Source organism: Nasonia vitripennis, chromosome 5 (genome assembly GCF_009193385.2).
Source record: "Nasonia vitripennis strain AsymCx chromosome 5, Nvit_psr_1.1, whole genome shotgun sequence".
NCBI classification, from domain to species: Eukaryota; Metazoa; Arthropoda; class Insecta; order Hymenoptera; family Pteromalidae; genus Nasonia; species Nasonia vitripennis.
In genome coordinates this window covers 23,355,155-23,372,782 of record NC_045761.1, presented here as the reverse complement: position 1 = coordinate 23,372,782, position 17,628 = coordinate 23,355,155, and the positions used below count along the sequence as shown (strand labels likewise).

Here is a 17,628-nt window from a genome sequence, read left to right as displayed (position 1 = left end):
TAACAATAAGAAGAGAGAGAGAGAGATAGAGTTTTACGCTTATTGCGCGCGGGGCTACTGTGCGACGCGCGCTTTTAATTATTGTTGTTGTTCGTTGAGTAAAAGAAGAAAAAATAAGCTTCTAACCCTACGCTCGAGCGTGTATAACGAATTTCAAGGGCGAAGCGCTAGTAAAAGCCAGAAAGCGTTCTATATGTAAAAAGGTGTCGAATTCGGCGAGTTAATGAGCTTTCTTGGGCCCACACGCACACCTGCGCCTTTGATTTTCCAGACGTCCGGGCATAAATCTCTTCCGGAGGATACGAGCTGCGAGAGAGAGAGGGAGAGAGAGAGAGAGAATATTATCTTTTGGAATACAAAGTCTGTTCTCCGTTCCTTTTTTTTCTCTCTCGCTCGCTCGCTCGGTCTTTTCGAAGCCGATGCCTGCAATAATAGTAATACACTCTCGAGGCGCCTATAAACTGTCGCTGCGGCTTATTGGATTCTCGAGTTTTAGGAGCCGTTGTCGCGAGTGATAATTGGCTTGGCCGGGAATTATTGACTATTAGAGCTTCGCGTAAATCTCGAGGAGTGATGCTGATTTGTTTACGCGAATTTTCAAAACTCAATTTACGAATCGTCGCGCGAGTCGGCTTGTAATCAATCGAGCGAATTAATTTCCCGCCGCGATAAGATATCGAGAGGCTGTAACCCAGATCCGAGTGTAGAAATTTATTCTCCATCAGCGAGAAGCCTACGCGTGTGTCGATCCTTTCGAGACTCTCTCCCTCTGTCTTGTAGAAACACACACGCGCCTCGTGGGCTGCGCTGTTCAAGCGTCAATGAATAATTCCGCGGGAGATGTTATCGTTAATTACATGGCGAGCCGAGAGCTCTCGCGTGTGCAACAATGAGAATATAGCCGACCGGTGTCTGCTCTGACACGAAGCTTTTCGGGCTTGAAGCGAGGTTTTTTTTCTGTCTGCGTTTGAAATGAAGCGTACGCTGCAAATTGTAAAGAATATTGATTTTTGTTTAATGTAGGATAAAAGTTTTACAAAAATGAAGTACAAAAATTACTCTATACAATGTAAAAAGGCTGTTCTTAAAATAATCATTTACCGCGAATGATCCCTAGCACCTTGTCGGAAAAGTCTTTCTGCCGGTGCATGATTACTATCTGCACGAACGTCAGCTTCTGGCTGTTTCGAGTCTTCTGCACTGCCTCCAACTCGTCAGGTTCGAGGCTTTCGAGTTTTTCGATAATCCGCGCGTCCTTTTTCTTCGCGTAGTCGAACAGCTCCTCCACGATCGTCAGCAGACGTCTGACGCTTCCGTCTTCGCTCAGATCGAGAGGCGTCGCGTCCTCCTTGTTGCGAGCATTGTATATCGAGCCGTGTTTCAACAAAAGTTTCACGATGTCCAGCGACTCGATTATCGCGGCCTCGTGAAGGGGAGTATTTCCGTTGAAAGCGACCAGAGTAACGTCGGCTCCGTTCTTCAGTAGTACATCTATTATGCTCATTTGTTGATTCATCACGGCGTAATGGAGCAACGTGCAGTCGTCTTCGTCCGCGCTGTTGACGTCTCGGCCGGCATCGAACAACTTCTGCAAAAGTCCGGCCTCGTCTTTTTCCATGATCCCGAACAGCACGCCGGTTTCTATCTCCAAGTTATCCAGCCACTTGTTGAATTTTTCCGCGTCCAAGTACTCCAAGATTTCGTCGTCCGCGGTACTGGCGATCTCGCGCAGTATTTTCAGGGCGGAGAAATTTTTCTTCGTGCGATGATACAAGTCTGCTATTGCTATCTTCGTCAAGAAGGTATCTTTGTCTCGTTCTCCATATGCGATTATTCGAGCTTGAAGCAATTCTTTCCTTACCTTCAGAGCTTCCTCGTACTTGTGTTGATCTAACAAGATCTCTACGAGACTTTCTTTGGTGCGGATACTGTGAGGATGAGCTGAGTCTCGTTCCTTATCGCAAATTTCTTTGTATATTTTCAAAGCCTTGTCCAACTGACCCTTTTTATGATATATCATACCTATGAGGTGTTTCGTTGATAAGGTATCCAATTGGTCGTCTCCTAAGGTTTTCTCTTGAATTTCAACTATGTCTTGAGAGTACTTGAGCGCTTCATCGTATTTCTCTTGGTCCACTAATATCGAAGCTATAACATTGACAGCCCTCAAAGTCGTAGGGTGTTCTTCTCCAAACGTAATCTTACTTCTTTCTAAAGAGTCCTTAAAAAGCTTCAAAGCTTCAGTATACTGGTTCTTCATACGGAGAATGTGGCCTATGCTGTTTTGTGTAAATATACTATCTGGACGATCAGGGCCTAGTATTTCCTTTTGCTTTTTGTGAACGGATCTGAAAATTTTTAATGCTTCGTCGATCCTTCCTACTCCTTTCAGAGCTTCTCCTAAATTACGTCGAACAGACAGAGCATCTGGATGATCCTCCCCTAAATATTTTTTGTAACCCTCGTATACTTCCTGAAGCAGAAGTCGAGCTTCTTCATGCTTATTCTGCTGCAAAAGTGTTATTCCTTTATTTGCTCGTGAAGCTAATTGATCTGGATGATGTTTATCGAAGTATAACGCCTCTTTGATAGATACTTCTTTTTCTAATTTTGAAGCCTCAGCGAACTTACTGAGATTTGCCAGGACGGATGCGAGGCTACTTTTAGCTGTCAAAGTTTCGGGATGATTTTTGCCATGTATAATTTCTCGTAAATTTACAACCTCTTGCAGTAGTGGCAAGGCTTCTTTGTACTTTCCTTGATAGTTCAATATTTTTGCCTTCTCATGTTGAGTATACAAAATATTAGGATCAAATTTTTTCAAAAGCTTATGTTCAATTTTAAGAATTTCTTCACAAAGCTCTAAGGCACGATCATATTGACCAGAATCCATAAATGCTCGAACCACGTCCTTTTTGCTCTTGAGCGCTTCCAAACTTTTTGGTCCAAGCATACGTTTCTGCAGGCTATAAATATCTTCGTAATATTTTACAGATAAGTCGTATTTGCCACGACTAAGTAAAGCTGTGGCTGCGCTTTTTTTTGTTGCTATGAGATTAAGTTTTGTCGCGTGACTTTTGGATGTCAAGGCATCTAGCCGTTTCGAAGCCTTAACTCCAAACAATTCAGCTTCCTCGAACCGCCAGTTACCCAGGAGAAAATGAATAATACCATTAGGAAGCGCCGAAAATTTATCAACCAATTTACAATATTTACTAGAGTTATTCCAGACGGATATTGCGTGTTCTATATTCTCTGAAATCAGAGCACATGTGCAGAATAGATTCAAAGCTTTGTGCAAAACTTCTTGCTCTCTTTTTTGCTCTTGCAAATGCAGCCTAATCATCTTGAGTACTAATCTGTGCAGCGATAACTTGGCGTTTTCCACATTAACTATCGAATACTGTTTAAGCAAGTCGATAACAGAAGCCAACGTTATTTCATCCTTGACTAAACGTTTAATTGTCGATACGTAAATATCCGCTGGCGCAAAATAAGACAAAATTTCTAACAGTTCACAAGCCTCAACACCATGTTCCCTCTGACGAATCGCTTCGATAGTGATGTTCCAAGTGGAATACGTCGTCTTCGAGTAATCATTGTCGTTACCTTCCGTAAATTGCAAATATTCCTTTGTTTTTTGCTTGCATTTTTTTAGATAGTTGCTAATCTTAAAATCAGATCCCACATTTTTTAACTTTTCATCTTGCAGGCCTATATACGCCACTGCTTGTTGCAAAGCCAAGGGAAAAAGCTGCAACTCGTTTACCAACTTTTTCACTTCCTCACATTCTTCGTTACCTTTCAAGCTCAGAGACTTTTTGACAAAATCCGTCGCTTCGTTCTCGGAAAATACATCCAGCGACAATACTTTTATATTTTTCGGCCACTTTTGATTGCGAGAGGTAATGAGGACGTGCAGTCGATTACGAGCATCTGGCAAACTTGGTAGAAAAGCTTCTATACCATTGTCGAACTCGTCCTGGCTTTTGTACTTTTCAGCATTGTCGAAGATAAATAGACACTTCTTGTCACTGAAGAACGCGTAGACATCTTCGACGGTGGAGTTTAATTTCTTTTCCTTGTTGTCTGCATTCAGAGTGCTGATTTTCAACTGATCGCATGCTAACCTGCGGAAAGAATCGGCAAGAGTCTCGTAGCTTTCGGCGTTGATCCACACTATTTTATTGTCGTAGTCTTGGCTGTATTCGCTCACATATTTTCTAGCCAACTCGCTCTTTCCTACTCCACCGAGGCCGCTCACGCAAACGAATTGCGATTTTTCGTCTTTGGTATCCTTTGCACGGATTATTGTATGCAGATTGTTCAAAAACTCTGTTCTTCCCGTGAAAGATTCTATTGGATTCTTCACTCCGAACCAAAACTGTATGCCTCTGTTGATTTCCACGAAGAACTCTTTTCCATCTTCATACGAGAGGAAGATTCCCTTTTCCTTGCCCTGCAGCCAATTCAGCATGGACATGAAAAATTTGTTGTACACGTTCTCGGCTGTTATGAAATCAAATTCTCTACTTATCTCATTCTTGACAATGTGTCCTAATTCGTCCTCGTTTGGCTGATTTACTGCGAAAACCAGACGTTTGATGAACTCGCCGATGTCGCTGTCTGTGTGGTTTTCGGTTCTCCTGAATCTAGGCGAATTGTAACTCTTTAATTTCGGCTTCATCAAATTGACGATACTTTCATTGAACCTGTAACGCGCAGATTCCTTTCTCGCGCTTTTCACGTCCAATATTTCATCCCGTTCTTCTATTCTTTCAACGCTTATACCATTTCGTTCTAAATTTTGAATGTCAAAGTCGATATTCGTACAAATAGTTACGTCTTTGACCTTGCCTCCGCTGAACAATTTGTCCTTTTTCAATGCCAGATAAGAGAAAAAGTATTTGGCCAAACTGAAGTCTCCGTCATTCTCCGACAGCAAGTTTCCAGCGTTGATCGTCTTGCTCTCGTCCAGTCTGTGCTTGGCTTGCAAAAGCCGATACACCCGTTCGCCTCGAACGTCGTACTCGAAAACCAAGTCGTCGAATTTTTTGGCTTCTTGGATTTCGGTGCCCAAGCGAAACGAATACTTGTGGGATACACCCCGGTACAGGAACAGCATCAGCAATTTCAACTGATAGATATTACCGTGCACTGCGTTCTTCCTTCTTTCCAGCATATTCTCATTGTTTTCATGAGCGTCACCAGGAGCAGAGTCGTTTGGTCGCTCTATCGGGCAGCTATGGTCAGAAGGTTTCGGTGGTTCTAAGATGTCAATTATCTCTCGCATGTTTTTGCGTTTACCGATCTCTAATGGAGACTCAGCTTTGTTGTTCTTCTCGTGCGTCGACGCACCTTTGGATAAAAGCAACTCGACGGTTTTCACGTTACCGCATGCGACGGCCCAGTGCAGCGCTGTGTTGCCATCTCGGTCTTTGAAGTTGACGTCTACGTCAGTTTTCAGCAGATCGTCCAATTGGACTACATCGTTGCGTATCACTGCGACAATGAGTTCCCTGTTGCTTATGCTGAGTCGTCTTGCTCGTATCGCACCTTCGCAATCCATTGTCCTACTCTGGTATTATCCTAAATCCAATAAAAGAATTCTGATCAATTGTGCATCTAAAATCGTATAAAAAATATATTCAGTGAATTTTCATTTAAATACCTTTACTTAGTTGACAATTTTTTGAGTCTGGGACTGTCCCGGAATGATAATAGACAAACGCTGCTCTATTTGCGCCTGCGCAAACCCAACGACTTGGTACCAGGACTTGATGCGTGTGTATGCTTCAATGATATCTAGAACACGCTACATAAATACTGTAAGAAATTAAAACTATGATAACGGAATTAAAATGAGGATTCATTGCAATTTCTGAACATCAAAATAGCACTTATTTTTTCAATTCAATTACAATTTTAATAGTGACAAACTTTTTTGTCTATGTTATATCATTTTACTTGATTCAATACTATTTCTAAGAATGTGTCTGGGTTAAAAATTAAATAAAGTGGTAGAAATAATTTTTGGTATGGGTTAAAAAAGGAAAAGAGATAGTAATATTTTTTTTTTATAATCGATCTTATATTTTATAAAAAAATTTCAATACAAATGCTTATCGTTACAATGTAAAAATATATTATCTGCGGGCATATAATTCACAACTTACACAATTAAATACAATAACATAAACTTGAATTGCTTACGGGACACAATCGCTTCTTAAATCTATTTTTTTCCACGAATCAATTCTAGCATCTTGTGCGAAAGGTCTACGTGCCTGTTCATAATAATTACTTGCAGCAGCGTTTTCTCATCGTTGTTTCGAGCTTCCTGAACAGCCTTCAGTTCGTCAGATTTCATGCTTTCGAGTTTCTCAAGGATTCCCGGATTACCTTTTCTCGCGTCATCAAACAATTCTTCGACTGTCGTCAAGAATTTTTTCACCGTTTCTTCTTTACACAAGTCAAGTGGTGTCGCGCCTCTTTTATTTCGCTTGTTATAAATGGAACCGTATTTGAGTAAAAGTTTGACAGCATGCGGCATACCAATCTTCGCAGCTTCGTGGAGAGCCGTGTTTCCGTGAACGTCACCTAAAGTAACGTCGGCTTTATTTTCTAATAATATCTCCAAAATCGTCCTATGATTACAGCTGATGGCATAATGTAACAAAGTCTCATCATCAGATTCTGAGGCAGTATTAACATCCAACCCCTCGCGCAAAGCTTTCCGTAAGCCATCGGGATTGTTCTTTATCACAAGAGTTAATGCGATCGCAGTTTCGATTTCCATATGTCTCAAGTTCTGATTAAAGTTATCAACATTCATCTCATTCCAAACTTCTTCATCAGCGATCTTAGAAATCTCACGTAATATTTTCAGGCATTCGTACCTTCTTCCTGTTTGATACAACATGTCTGACATTTTGTGTCGTAACATTACTGTATCTTTGTGGTTTTTTCCGAATGCCTTCTCTTGAGTAGTAAGCATTTCCCTACAAAGCTGCAGGGCTTCCTTCAATTTTTTTTGCTTGCAGAGTATATCGACTATTTTCTCTTTCATTGCTAAACTGTCAGGATGTGCCGAATCCTTTTCTAAATTGGCAATTTCTTTGTAAATTTTGATCGCTTCGTCAAGTTCTCCCTTGTTATGAAGGGCTGTAGCTATGGTATGCTTTGTAGACAAAATATCCAAATGATCATCTCCAAAAATCTTTTTTTGACCTTCAAGTATTTCTTTGCCATATTTCAGCGCTGTATCATAGTCGCCTCGCAGCAGAAAGACCAATGCGATGTAATTGCTAATAAGAAAATATTTCGGATGTTCTTTGCCATATATTTTTTCACACATTTTCAATGCTTCTTGTTGAAACTGTAAAGCTTCAGTATAGTTTTGTCGTTCGAGGTGTACGTGACCAATGCTTTCCTTTGTCTGCATAATATCTGTAGAATCCGAAATTTTCATCTGCTTTTTATGAACTTGCTGAAAAATTTTTAATGCTTCGTCAAGTTTCCCTAAATACCTCAATGCTTCTCCGAGATTGCGACGAATATTTAAAGATCCGGGATGATCTTCTCCAAAAATTTTCGTGTGACTTGTGTATGCCTCTTCAAGCAGACTTAAAGCTTCGGTGTATCTCCCTTGTTGTAAAAGCGTCGTTCCCCTATCAGCTCTTACTAAAATTTGGTCCAGGTTATTCTTAGCACAACGTGGTTGTTTTTTAGCTTGTTCCAATTCTTCTTCTATTGCTCTAGCTTCGTCCAATTGGCTTAGATGTGAAAGTACGTCAGAAATCCTGCTCTTTATGTTTAAACACTCGGGATGTTTTTCTCCTAAAACCATTTCGTTGATAGCAAGAATTTCTTTAAGTAACGCTAGAGCTTTTTTATATTTTCCTTGATGGCTCAGAAGTTTTGCTTTACTTAGTTGAGTTCTTAGAGTAATCGGATGAACATTCCCTAGAGATTTGCTATTAATCGCGATAATGTCTTCGTACAGTTGTAAAGCACGATCATATTGACACATTTCAGTGAATATAATAGCTGTTTGATTTTTACTTTCAAGAGTATCAAGGTCTCTTGGTCCGAGCATACGTTTCTGCAAGCTGTAAACCTCTTCGTAATATTTTATGGCTAAAGTTAATTTAGCACGTCTGTGCAAAGCTGAAGCTGTATTTTTTTTTGTTGCTATGAGATTAAGTTTTGTCGCGTGAGTTTTGGAAGTCAAAGCATCTAGCCGCTTTGAAGCCTTGACTCCAAACAATTCGGCTTCCTCATACCTCCAGTTATCCATGAGAAATGTGCTAATATCATTGGAAAGCGCCGAAAAATGATCTAACAAATCACAGTATTTACTTGTGTTATTCCAGACGGATATTGCATGTTCTATATTTTCTGAATTCAGAGTACGCGTGGAGAATAAATTCAAAGCTTTGTACAAAACTTTTTGCTCTTTATTTCGCTCTTCCAAATGCAACCTCATCACCTTAAGTACTAATCTGTGCATCGATAACTTGGCGTTTTCCTCATTAACTATCGAATACTGTTTAAGCAAGTCGATAGCAGAAGCCAACGTTGTTTCATCCTTGACTAAACTTTTAATTGTCGATACGTAAATATCCGCGGGCGCAAAATAAGACAAAATTTCTAAAATTTCACAAGCCTTAATACCATGTTCCTTCTGACGAATCGCTTCAATAGTGACGTTCCAAGTGGAATAAGTCGTCTTCGAGTAATCATTGTCGTTACCTTCCGTAAATTGCAAATATTCCTTTGTTTTTTGCTTGAGTTTTTTCAGATAGTTGCTAATCTTAAAATCAGATCCCACATTTTTTAACTTTTCATCTTGCAGGCCTATATACGCCACTGCTTGTTGCAAAGCCAAGGGAAAAAGCTGCAACTCGTTTACCAACTTTTTCACTTCCTCACATTCTTCGTTACCTTTCAAGCTCAGAGACTTTTTGACAAAATTCGTCGCTTCGTTCTCGGAAAATACATCCAGCGACAATACTTTTATATTTTTCGGCCACTTTTGATTGCGAGAGGTAATGAGGACGTGCAGTCGATTACGAGCATCTGGCAAACTTGGTAGAAAAACTTCTATACCATTATCGAACTCGTCCTGGCTTTTGTACTTTTCAGCATTGTCGAAGATAAAAAGACACTTCTTGTCACTGAAAAACGCGTAGACATCTTCGACGGTGGAGTTTAATTTCTTTTCCTTGTTGTCTGCATTCAGAGTGCTAATTTTCAACTGGTCGCATGCTAACCTGCGGAAAGAATCGGCAAGAGTCTCGTAGCTTTCGGCGTTGATCCACACTATTTTATTGTCGTAGTCTTGGCTGTATTCGCTCACATATTTTCTAGCCAACTCGCTCTTTCCTACTCCACCGAGGCCGCTCACGCAAACGAATTGCGATTTTTCATCTTTTGCGTTCTTTGAGCACATCAATTCATGTAAATTTTTTAAAAACTCGGTCCTGCCCAAAAACGATTCGACTGGGCTTTTTATTCCAAACCAAAGCTGGATCGTTCTGTTAAATTCTACGAAGAATTTTTTTCCATCCTCGTAAGAGAGAAAAACGCCTCTTTCCTTGCCCTGTAGCCAATTCAACATCGACATGAAAAACTTGTTGTACACATTTTCAGCCGTTATGAAATCAAACTCTTTGCATATCTCGTTCTCGACAATGTGGCCTAATTCGTCCTCGTTTGGCCGATTTACTGCGAAAACCAGACGTTTGATGAACTCGCCGATGTCGCTGTCTGTGTAGTTTTCGGTTCTCCTGAATCTAGGCGAATTGTAACTCTTTAATTTCGGCTTCATCAAATTGACGATACTTTCACTGAACCTGTAACGCGCAGATTCCTTTCTCGCGCTTTTCACGTCAAATATTTCATCCCGTTCTTCTATTCTTTCAACGCTTATACCATTTCGTTCTAAATTTTGAATGTCAAAGTCGATATTCGTACAAATAGTTACGTCTTTGACCTTGCCTCCGCTGAACAATTTGTCCTTTTTCAATGCCAGATAAGAGAAAAAGTATTTGACCAAACTGAAGTCTCCGTCATTCTCCGACAGCAAGTTTCCAGCGTTGATCGTCTTGCTCTCGTCCAGTCTGCGCTTGGCTTGCAAAAGCCGATACACCCGTTCGCCTCGAACGTCGTACTCGAAAACCAAGTCGTCGAATTTTTTGGCTTCTTGGATTTCGGTGCCCAAGCGAAACGAATACTTGTGGGATACACCGCGGTACAGGAACAGCATCAGCAATTGCAACTGATAGATATTACCATGCACTGCGTTCTTCCTTCTTTCCGGCATATTCTCATTGTTTTCTTGAGCGTCACCAGGAGCAGAGTCGTTTGGTCGCTGTATCGGGCAGCTGTGGTCAGAAGCTGGCTCTTGTTCAAGTACAACCTCATTTCGAGTAGGTTTCGGTGGTTCCAAATTTGTTCTTCTTCCCAGCATACTTTCATCAGTCGTAGGCGCATTGTTACAATTTTGCGAACTCTGGCTATGATCGGGCTCTTTCTCGAGCACTGCGTCGTTTTGCGAAGTCTGCCGTTTCAATACGTCGATCATTTCTCGATTATTCAATCGTTTACCTACGTCCAACGGAGTCTCGGCGTCCTTGTTTTTCTCGTTCAGTGAGGCGCCTTTCGATAGCAGAAATTCCACCGCTTTGACGGAGCCGCCTTCGACGGCATAGTGCAGAGCTGCGTTACCGTCTCGGTCCTTGTAGTTCACGTCCACGCCGATTTTCAGCAGGTCGTCAATTGTTTTCAGGTCGTTTTTCATCGCTGCTATAAGTAATTCCCTGCTACTTATGCTCAGACGCCTGGCTCTGGCTCTCTCCTCGATGCTCATCTTCGATTATCTTGAATTGAAGAAAATTCGATTATCTTAAAAACGGATTCCAAACGAACATACTACAGCTGAAAAGTCAACACTTTTAGTACATTTTTCTTCGATCGTTCGTTTACTCACTATATAGCATTCGCTGGTTGTAGTGGTCGCCGGTGTCAAGTGTCGCTCTGCATCGATATCTAGTACAAGAGCATATACGCACTCAATGAGAACTAGTACGGCACGGGGAGAACTGAATAATGTTCGAAGCTTGAAAAACTAAGCTAAGCGTCTGCAAACATCCTTACGCTACGAAAGCTTCTGTCAAACTGTTTACAAGACGAGGCTTCACCTTAGGTCATTAGCCCTCTCGCGAGATCGTATAAGGACACATGTAGCTATAATTGCTCAAAATCTTGATGACGTGTCGTATATACCCATTGTCTTATACAGCGGCTCTGTAGCCCTCCCCCCGCCCTACGAATATAAGGAATTCTGAGAAATGTTTTTGAAATTCGGTTCACACTCACCTGCGTAGTTCTATACTTGAACAAAGATATCATCACCGAGCATTTTGCGCGTTTTTAAATTTATTGCATACTAATAAGCAATTAAAAATTATACACAAGAAAAGCTTACTTTCGTTTCACAAAAATACACTCGGTTATTTTTAAAGATTCGTAGAAACGGCCGTAGCAAATATATCTAAACTGTAATTAGCGATTTTTTTAAAGCAAAACTGAACAAAGAGAAGTTGAATTTCTTACTGGAATATATGGGCTATGCGATTACGTCAGGTTCTTCCGCTCTTTCTCTGAATATACATCCGCATCACTTTTAACGCGTAGAATTTTTACTTCCTCTAAATTTTTTATTTTTGTTCGTTATTCCACGCAGCCACAACCCTCACGATTTTTCCAGAAACCAGCCTATATCAACTCGCTCGTCATTCCGTCCACCCACATATAGGCACATACACACACATGCGAAGCTCGTTAAGCCCAAGTGTATAAGGGCGATGCTGCTATAGCGCAAATTCCACGCCGTCCTCGGGACGTGCGTGGAATTCGACTGCGCGACACGGCCGCGGGACACGCAGGAGGATATGACATGATGCAGTGGTCTCGCAGGAGCGGCTCGTGTTTTTTCGGCTGTTCGTTAATACCGACCGCGACTGACGTATACGACGCGTCTCCTCTCTCTCTCTCTCGCGATATTTCGTTCTTGCGCTCGTAAAAATCGTTACATTGGCATTCGTCAGCGGGTCGACGCTTTCTTTGAATTTTTCGAATTATTATTGTCACATCGCGAGGGCTTTATCGAATTTGACGAGTCAATCGTCCGGCTTTCTTGTCGGCTCAGATAGATCGCTTTTAAATTTCGCGCCTTTTTATCTAACCTCGAAATCTCCCCGCGATAAATTCACTCTCGCATAACATAACCTCGATCTACCTCACACACGCACACACAGTTCTAGGTAGTAGTCTCTCCGAGAGAGAGAGAGCAATTACAGCCTCGCGCCCCGTTATCAAGACCTCGTGTGCGCGCGATTGCGGGATTGTAAAAGAGCCGACAATCACAATAAAAGGATAATAAAAAGCTCGCCTTCTCTCTCACGGAGTAGGCCTGATGGTAAAAGAAGCAACAACAAATTGAATGCGTTCGCTAATTTTGCCCCTCGCTCGCGCGAAAAAGGAATAACGTCTTCTTCGAGGAGGTGATTAGCGCGCATTAAAACGCGATTATTGCGTACTGCGCGACTCGCGCTGCCGTTGCTGTCATTAGCGATTTTCAACGAGGAGGACGTTTTTTCGTGCCTTTCCGCGAATCAATTATGACACGGCCGGTATAATACGTGCTGGCATCTTTGCGCGCGAGAGTCCGGTGATTGTGTGTGCATGTGCGCGAGAGACAGAGAGAGAAAAAGACCAACCGTGGCGTGCATTACGAGTATTTTATGGCCCTTGGGCTGCACACACGAAAACGACGAGGTGAGCACCGAGCTGCAGAGCGTAGTCCCAGTGCTTGAACTGTCTCGGAGATTTGGTATGTACTTTTGAAGTGTTTTTTGGGAAATCTTGAATTTCGTTGAGTAGTTTGTGGGAGTAGAGTGATTTGGAACACTTGAGTAAAGTTGTGTTGCTATTTTTTACTTTAGTTAAAGTAAATGGACTATCTAGAATGGCTTGTGACGTGTTGAGTAGGTTATATTCGATAATGATAGATTGCTTTTCCTGCAAGGCCAACTTAATATTATAACCGATCACCACAGGATCATTGATACTGTTAATAACTCATTGTTTTTACCTGTGTAGTCAGCACTGGTATAAACTTTAAAAATAGGCAAACCAGAGTAATAACTACTTTCAGCGTTATTTTTAGAATTATTTAAGGATATTGGAAAGATACATAATCAAAAAGTTATCCACAGGTACTGTAACTTATTCGCTTTGAATTCCAAAGCTCAGCTTATTAGTATCCAAATATTTCAGCCTCGCGTTAACACAAACTCTGACGAACACTGCTCGAAGCCCTCAAACAACTTTGTCAATGGGACTAAAATATAAAAGTTCAAAAAGTTTTTTTATAAATCTTGAGTAAATATTATTACTCTCCAATTATCCAAGAGAAAGTTTTTCACAAAACTCAATCTATACTCTATTCAGCTGATCAAACTGCCATTCTCATTGAGGATTATAAACATTTCCAAGAGCCATGACCTAGCCCCAACAAACCTACTCATATTTTCAAACAACTTACGCAATATTCTGTCAAAATATAGAAACGAAGAAAACCGCGAATACACATACCTTCCTCTTTCAGGAACGTCGATGGAAGAAACACCCCAGAGCCCACAGCATCGCCTACATCGTTTCAGGATCGACAAAACGGCAACCGGTCGGCTACACGCAATCGGTTTTGGTACCAGTCTCCACAGGTTCAACAGGTGAGAGAACGTCAACAAACAGTATAACCTACAATTCGAGCAAACCGAGTTCACGACTTAAAATCCCATAACAATCGCGATGACACATCGAAAAATAACGACGAGTAGCATCGCCAATACAAGTACCTCCGTCGCTCAACGCTTCAGCCCCAGAAAACAACAAAATCCACGCGAAATTCTTATCGAGCGTAATCAAACAATCAAAACAAGTTTCGGCGTGTGCGAGAAAGTCGCGACAAAGGAAAGGCGCCGAGAGCAGAGCGGGAGCTGCGACGCACGCGCCTTATCGCTCTCTCTCTCTCTCTCTCTCCCTCTACGCTGTAGGAGGTGGCGCATTTTGCGCGCGAAATTCAAACGAAATCCTGCCTGCGATAATTTAAAAAAACCGAATCAATCAGGCCTTTCTTAAAAAACAGCGTATAAGTGTACACTTCATTACGAAGAGTGTACACGATGATCGCGCTCTGCCCTTCCTGTATTTTTTAACGACGAGCCTCGTAAATTCTAATACACCTCGCGTCCGTACTACACCTACAACAATACACGCAAAGGGTCGAAGCAGCTTATATACACAGCAGCAGCAGCAGCAGCACCGACGACCTCCCGTAGAGGAGGACGTTTATTCTCCTCATGAAAGTCGCTGCAATGAAAGTTAAACGCGTCGCGCAAGTGTGTATAAACACGCACACACACATGTTCAAACTTTACTTAGCGTCTAATCGTCGGCGTAAAAGCGCCTTCCTTCCTCCCTCGCTTCTGTTTTTTCTCTCTCCCTCTTTCTTTCCGTATAACCGAGCGAAAATTCGCCTTAATTATTGGGCTGCGCTGACGTGTTAAGTGGTCGGCTTCTCGGCTCTATCTAGAAATCGATATTCAGGAGCGCCGCTGTAAGTAAGTTTATTAGGCCTCTTTAAAAGCGCTCGCGTTGGCTGATTTTTCCCTAGATTCTACTATATGCGTTAAAAGAAGCGCTTAATTTTAATTCAAAAAATAGAAAGCGATTAGCCGCCAATCACGAGAGATATGAGAGGCTCGATTTGGAGAAAAGAATATAGCGGGCAATAAACTCGAACGGCGTCCAGGTGTCGTATATATATATATATATATATACACACGCGAGCATCGTGATAAATAATGCATGGCCGGCGGTAATTTGATTGCGGAGGCGTCCGACGGCTGGGCGTATATAACTTTGGCGCCCCTTCGCGCATATGGACGTGAGGTGCGCGCGAAACTTTGAGTTATACGAACGCGGAATGCAGCGAGAGTAGCTTATTTCGAATTAATCGTTCTCCGAATCGAACAACGGTAGCTTTTCTCTATGTATAATCTACGACAAGAGGAAGTAGCTTATTGTTACATTATAAAAGGCAAAAGTCGGCAGCGGAGTTAATCGCTCTATAGGACAATAACTCGAGGGAAAAATCAACTAAGTGACTTTTATAGAGTCGATCTCTCGGCTGGACAAATATTTGCCCCCGCGGAAATCGCACACCTGCGCCGTCGAAAATCGCCTCTTTATGAAGCCGTCAATGCGTGTATACCCCGGAAGAGAGCCGAACCGCAGTCACGAAGTCCTCTCGTAAAATCAACACTACTGCAGTGTATATAATAACTGCGAACGTTTCAATTGGATATAGCGAACCGCAAAGGCCTTATCTCGCGACACAATGACTGCGACGACGGGAGTACAGTATATGCATCTGCCGGACTGATGCGGCAGCGGTCGGGACAATGAGCTCTCAAAATATTTATTTTCCGCCGACGGTCAGAGCGAATGGTAGCCGTGTATAATCTCGTTATAGAGAGTCTGCAGAGGCAGCGGTTTGACTTTGGAGTTAAGAGCCCTGGCTTTTGTGCCTTTTTCTCGCTTTCTGGCTCTAGGCCGAAACGCTTTGCTCTTATTATTTCTCACTTTACGGAGAAGTGAGCCCTGGTGCCTCTCCTGCACTGTATTATCTCGGGCGGAGATCATCACTGCGGGCAGCGGTTCTCTCACGTGAGGGAGATTTTTCGGGCTTTCTCGGTATTGTGCGAGGTGATGCACCTTTCGGACCAGTGGATCTGATCTGATGGGTATTTTTGGACAGAAGTGTGCAGCGCTTGTTGTTTTAATTTATTCATAAGAACCGATTGATCTTAAAAAATTCGTGATCCGCATATTTAAAGCGAAACGCACACACACACACACACACACACACACACACACACACTAAGTTATGGCATTTTTAGGGAAAGAAGCTACAGCCGGACATCAGAGAGCGCCTTAATCAGAGTTTAAGACGTGTCCGGAGAAGAGCATCAGCAGCGCTTGATTTGGGATTCCGAGGCCGGCAGCTCCGCTCTGAGATATGTAAACAAGGGCCGCTCGACGACGTGCTCGCAATGCGCGATACGTCGCCGCGAGTAATAGCTGCGCAGCAGCTGCGTTCAGGAATTAGAAATCCTTTATACCGTCATTTTCCCGGAACTCTCGGCGCTTCGATCGCTTATGCGACACATATTTCATCGCGCGACGAGTGAGGAGGGAATTTCGAGTTCGAAGAGGTGGATATAATACGCGCGGAATTAAAGAAAATCTAATAGCCGTTTGACGAGAGGACAAGCAGTCACTCGTAAAATCGTCTTTTTTCACGCCGTCCCTGTGTGTGTGTGTATTATTGTGACGATTTTCCAATAAGGTCGCATCTCCGCTCTGGTATATAACCAACAGCCATTGTCTGTTTACACAGAGGCCGGTGTCGCTCCTTTTGAAAAGCCGAGAGCAGTCGTTCCCAGAAAAATAAGATCATTTTCCCGTCCATTTTTCCCATTGACTCCCTCGAGAGAGAGGCGCATCTTCTTCAGAAGCTCGTCGTAGCGAGAAAAAAGTCATTCTCCGACAGTTCGCTCGAGTGAATACGTCGTGGCGGGCTTTTCAAATGGGGGATTAATCGCGCGCATGCACTGTCACGCCCGAAGAGACTGTATCCTCGTATATACTCATTCATGCCGTTGGTAAAAAATATAGCGTTTCATTGTTATACAAGATCGGCATCGAAAAGCCATTAAAAACGCATCGCGAAATTAAAACCTTAAATTAAGCGCCGGTTTCTTCTTGCATTATATGCGCATCCGCGTATGAGGAAACGAGTATACAGCCGTGTGCAGCGTATGGAGGATTCGGCCAATAAAAGCCCTGTAATGGCTACCAGCGACGCGCGGCTCTCCCTAATGAGCCTTGATTTCTCGGGTTTGCGCCTCGCGCTTGCGTAATTAACCCCGAGTAAAATTACAAAGCCACGCTAGAGAGACTCATAGGTGCATTGAGTTATACGAAGCTTGACAATTTTTTCTCTTCACTCGCGAAGGGCAAAAAAAAAAGACACACACGGTCCGGCCCATAAATGCGTCTTTACAGCCTCGCACTGGAACACGGCTCCGCGTGTAACATAATCCGAGGTGACCAGTCGGCTGGATTTTATAGATAATAACTCACCGCAGGAATTAGACTGTTTAACACAAAGGCTTTTTGTTCGCCTCTCTCGAGGGAGGGCATAATAATGATCGCGTTTACAACCAATAGTCGCAGGAATCACTCAGCGTTTGTCCCAGCATACACGCTTTTTTAATTCTCTATTCTAAATTCCTCGTAACATACGGCGTTTTATGTGCTCCTCTATACGTTCCCCGTTTCCACGAACCGAGCCGTTTTACGATAGCTTTATACGACTGTATAGACCCGTGCACGGGTTAGCTTAATTAATGAAGCCGCGCGAATGGCGCGAAAGTTAAGATTGACCGGCAAATTTACGTCACCTCGCTCCGCGTTCGAAACTATAATCCCTCT

General features: G+C 42.5%; 2 protein-coding genes and 1 long non-coding RNA gene across 5 annotated transcripts; 1 reads left to right on the top strand and 2 right to left on the bottom strand.

Moving 5' to 3' along the window:
• Positions 1–991: 991 nt before the first annotated feature.
• LOC100678007 lies at positions 992–14,054 on the bottom strand. The gene is made up of 4 exons (XM_008209019.4): positions 13,926–14,054; positions 13,663–13,827; positions 5,672–5,815; positions 992–5,589 (listed from the first exon to the last, which is right to left on the bottom strand). The coding sequence occupies exon 4, from the start codon at positions 5,567–5,569 to the stop codon at positions 1,094–1,096; it is 4,476 nt and encodes a 1,491-aa protein (XP_008207241.1). The 5' UTR covers positions 5,570–5,589; positions 5,672–5,815; positions 13,663–13,827; positions 13,926–14,054; the 3' UTR covers positions 992–1,093.
• LOC103316246 lies at positions 6,070–11,216 on the bottom strand. Of its 3 annotated transcripts, none has more exons than XM_016985548.3 (2): positions 10,994–11,216; positions 6,070–10,908 (listed from the first exon to the last, which is right to left on the bottom strand). In XM_016985548.3, the coding sequence occupies exon 2, from the start codon at positions 10,871–10,873 to the stop codon at positions 6,236–6,238; it is 4,638 nt and encodes a 1,545-aa protein (XP_016841037.1). In that variant the 5' UTR covers positions 10,874–10,908; positions 10,994–11,216; the 3' UTR covers positions 6,070–6,235. The 3 variants fall into 3 exon arrangements, with proteins under 3 accessions (XP_016841037.1, XP_016841036.1, XP_008207240.1); XM_016985547.3 differs by having other exon boundaries at positions 6,070–10,883; positions 10,966–11,215; XM_008209018.4 differs by having other exon boundaries at positions 6,070–10,883; positions 10,994–11,215.
• LOC116417606 lies at positions 12,025–13,791 on the top strand. The gene is made up of 2 exons (XR_004227853.2): positions 12,025–12,898; positions 13,676–13,791. It is a non-coding gene; the product is annotated as an uncharacterized LOC116417606 (long non-coding RNA).
• Positions 14,055–17,628: the final 3,574 nt, after the last annotated feature.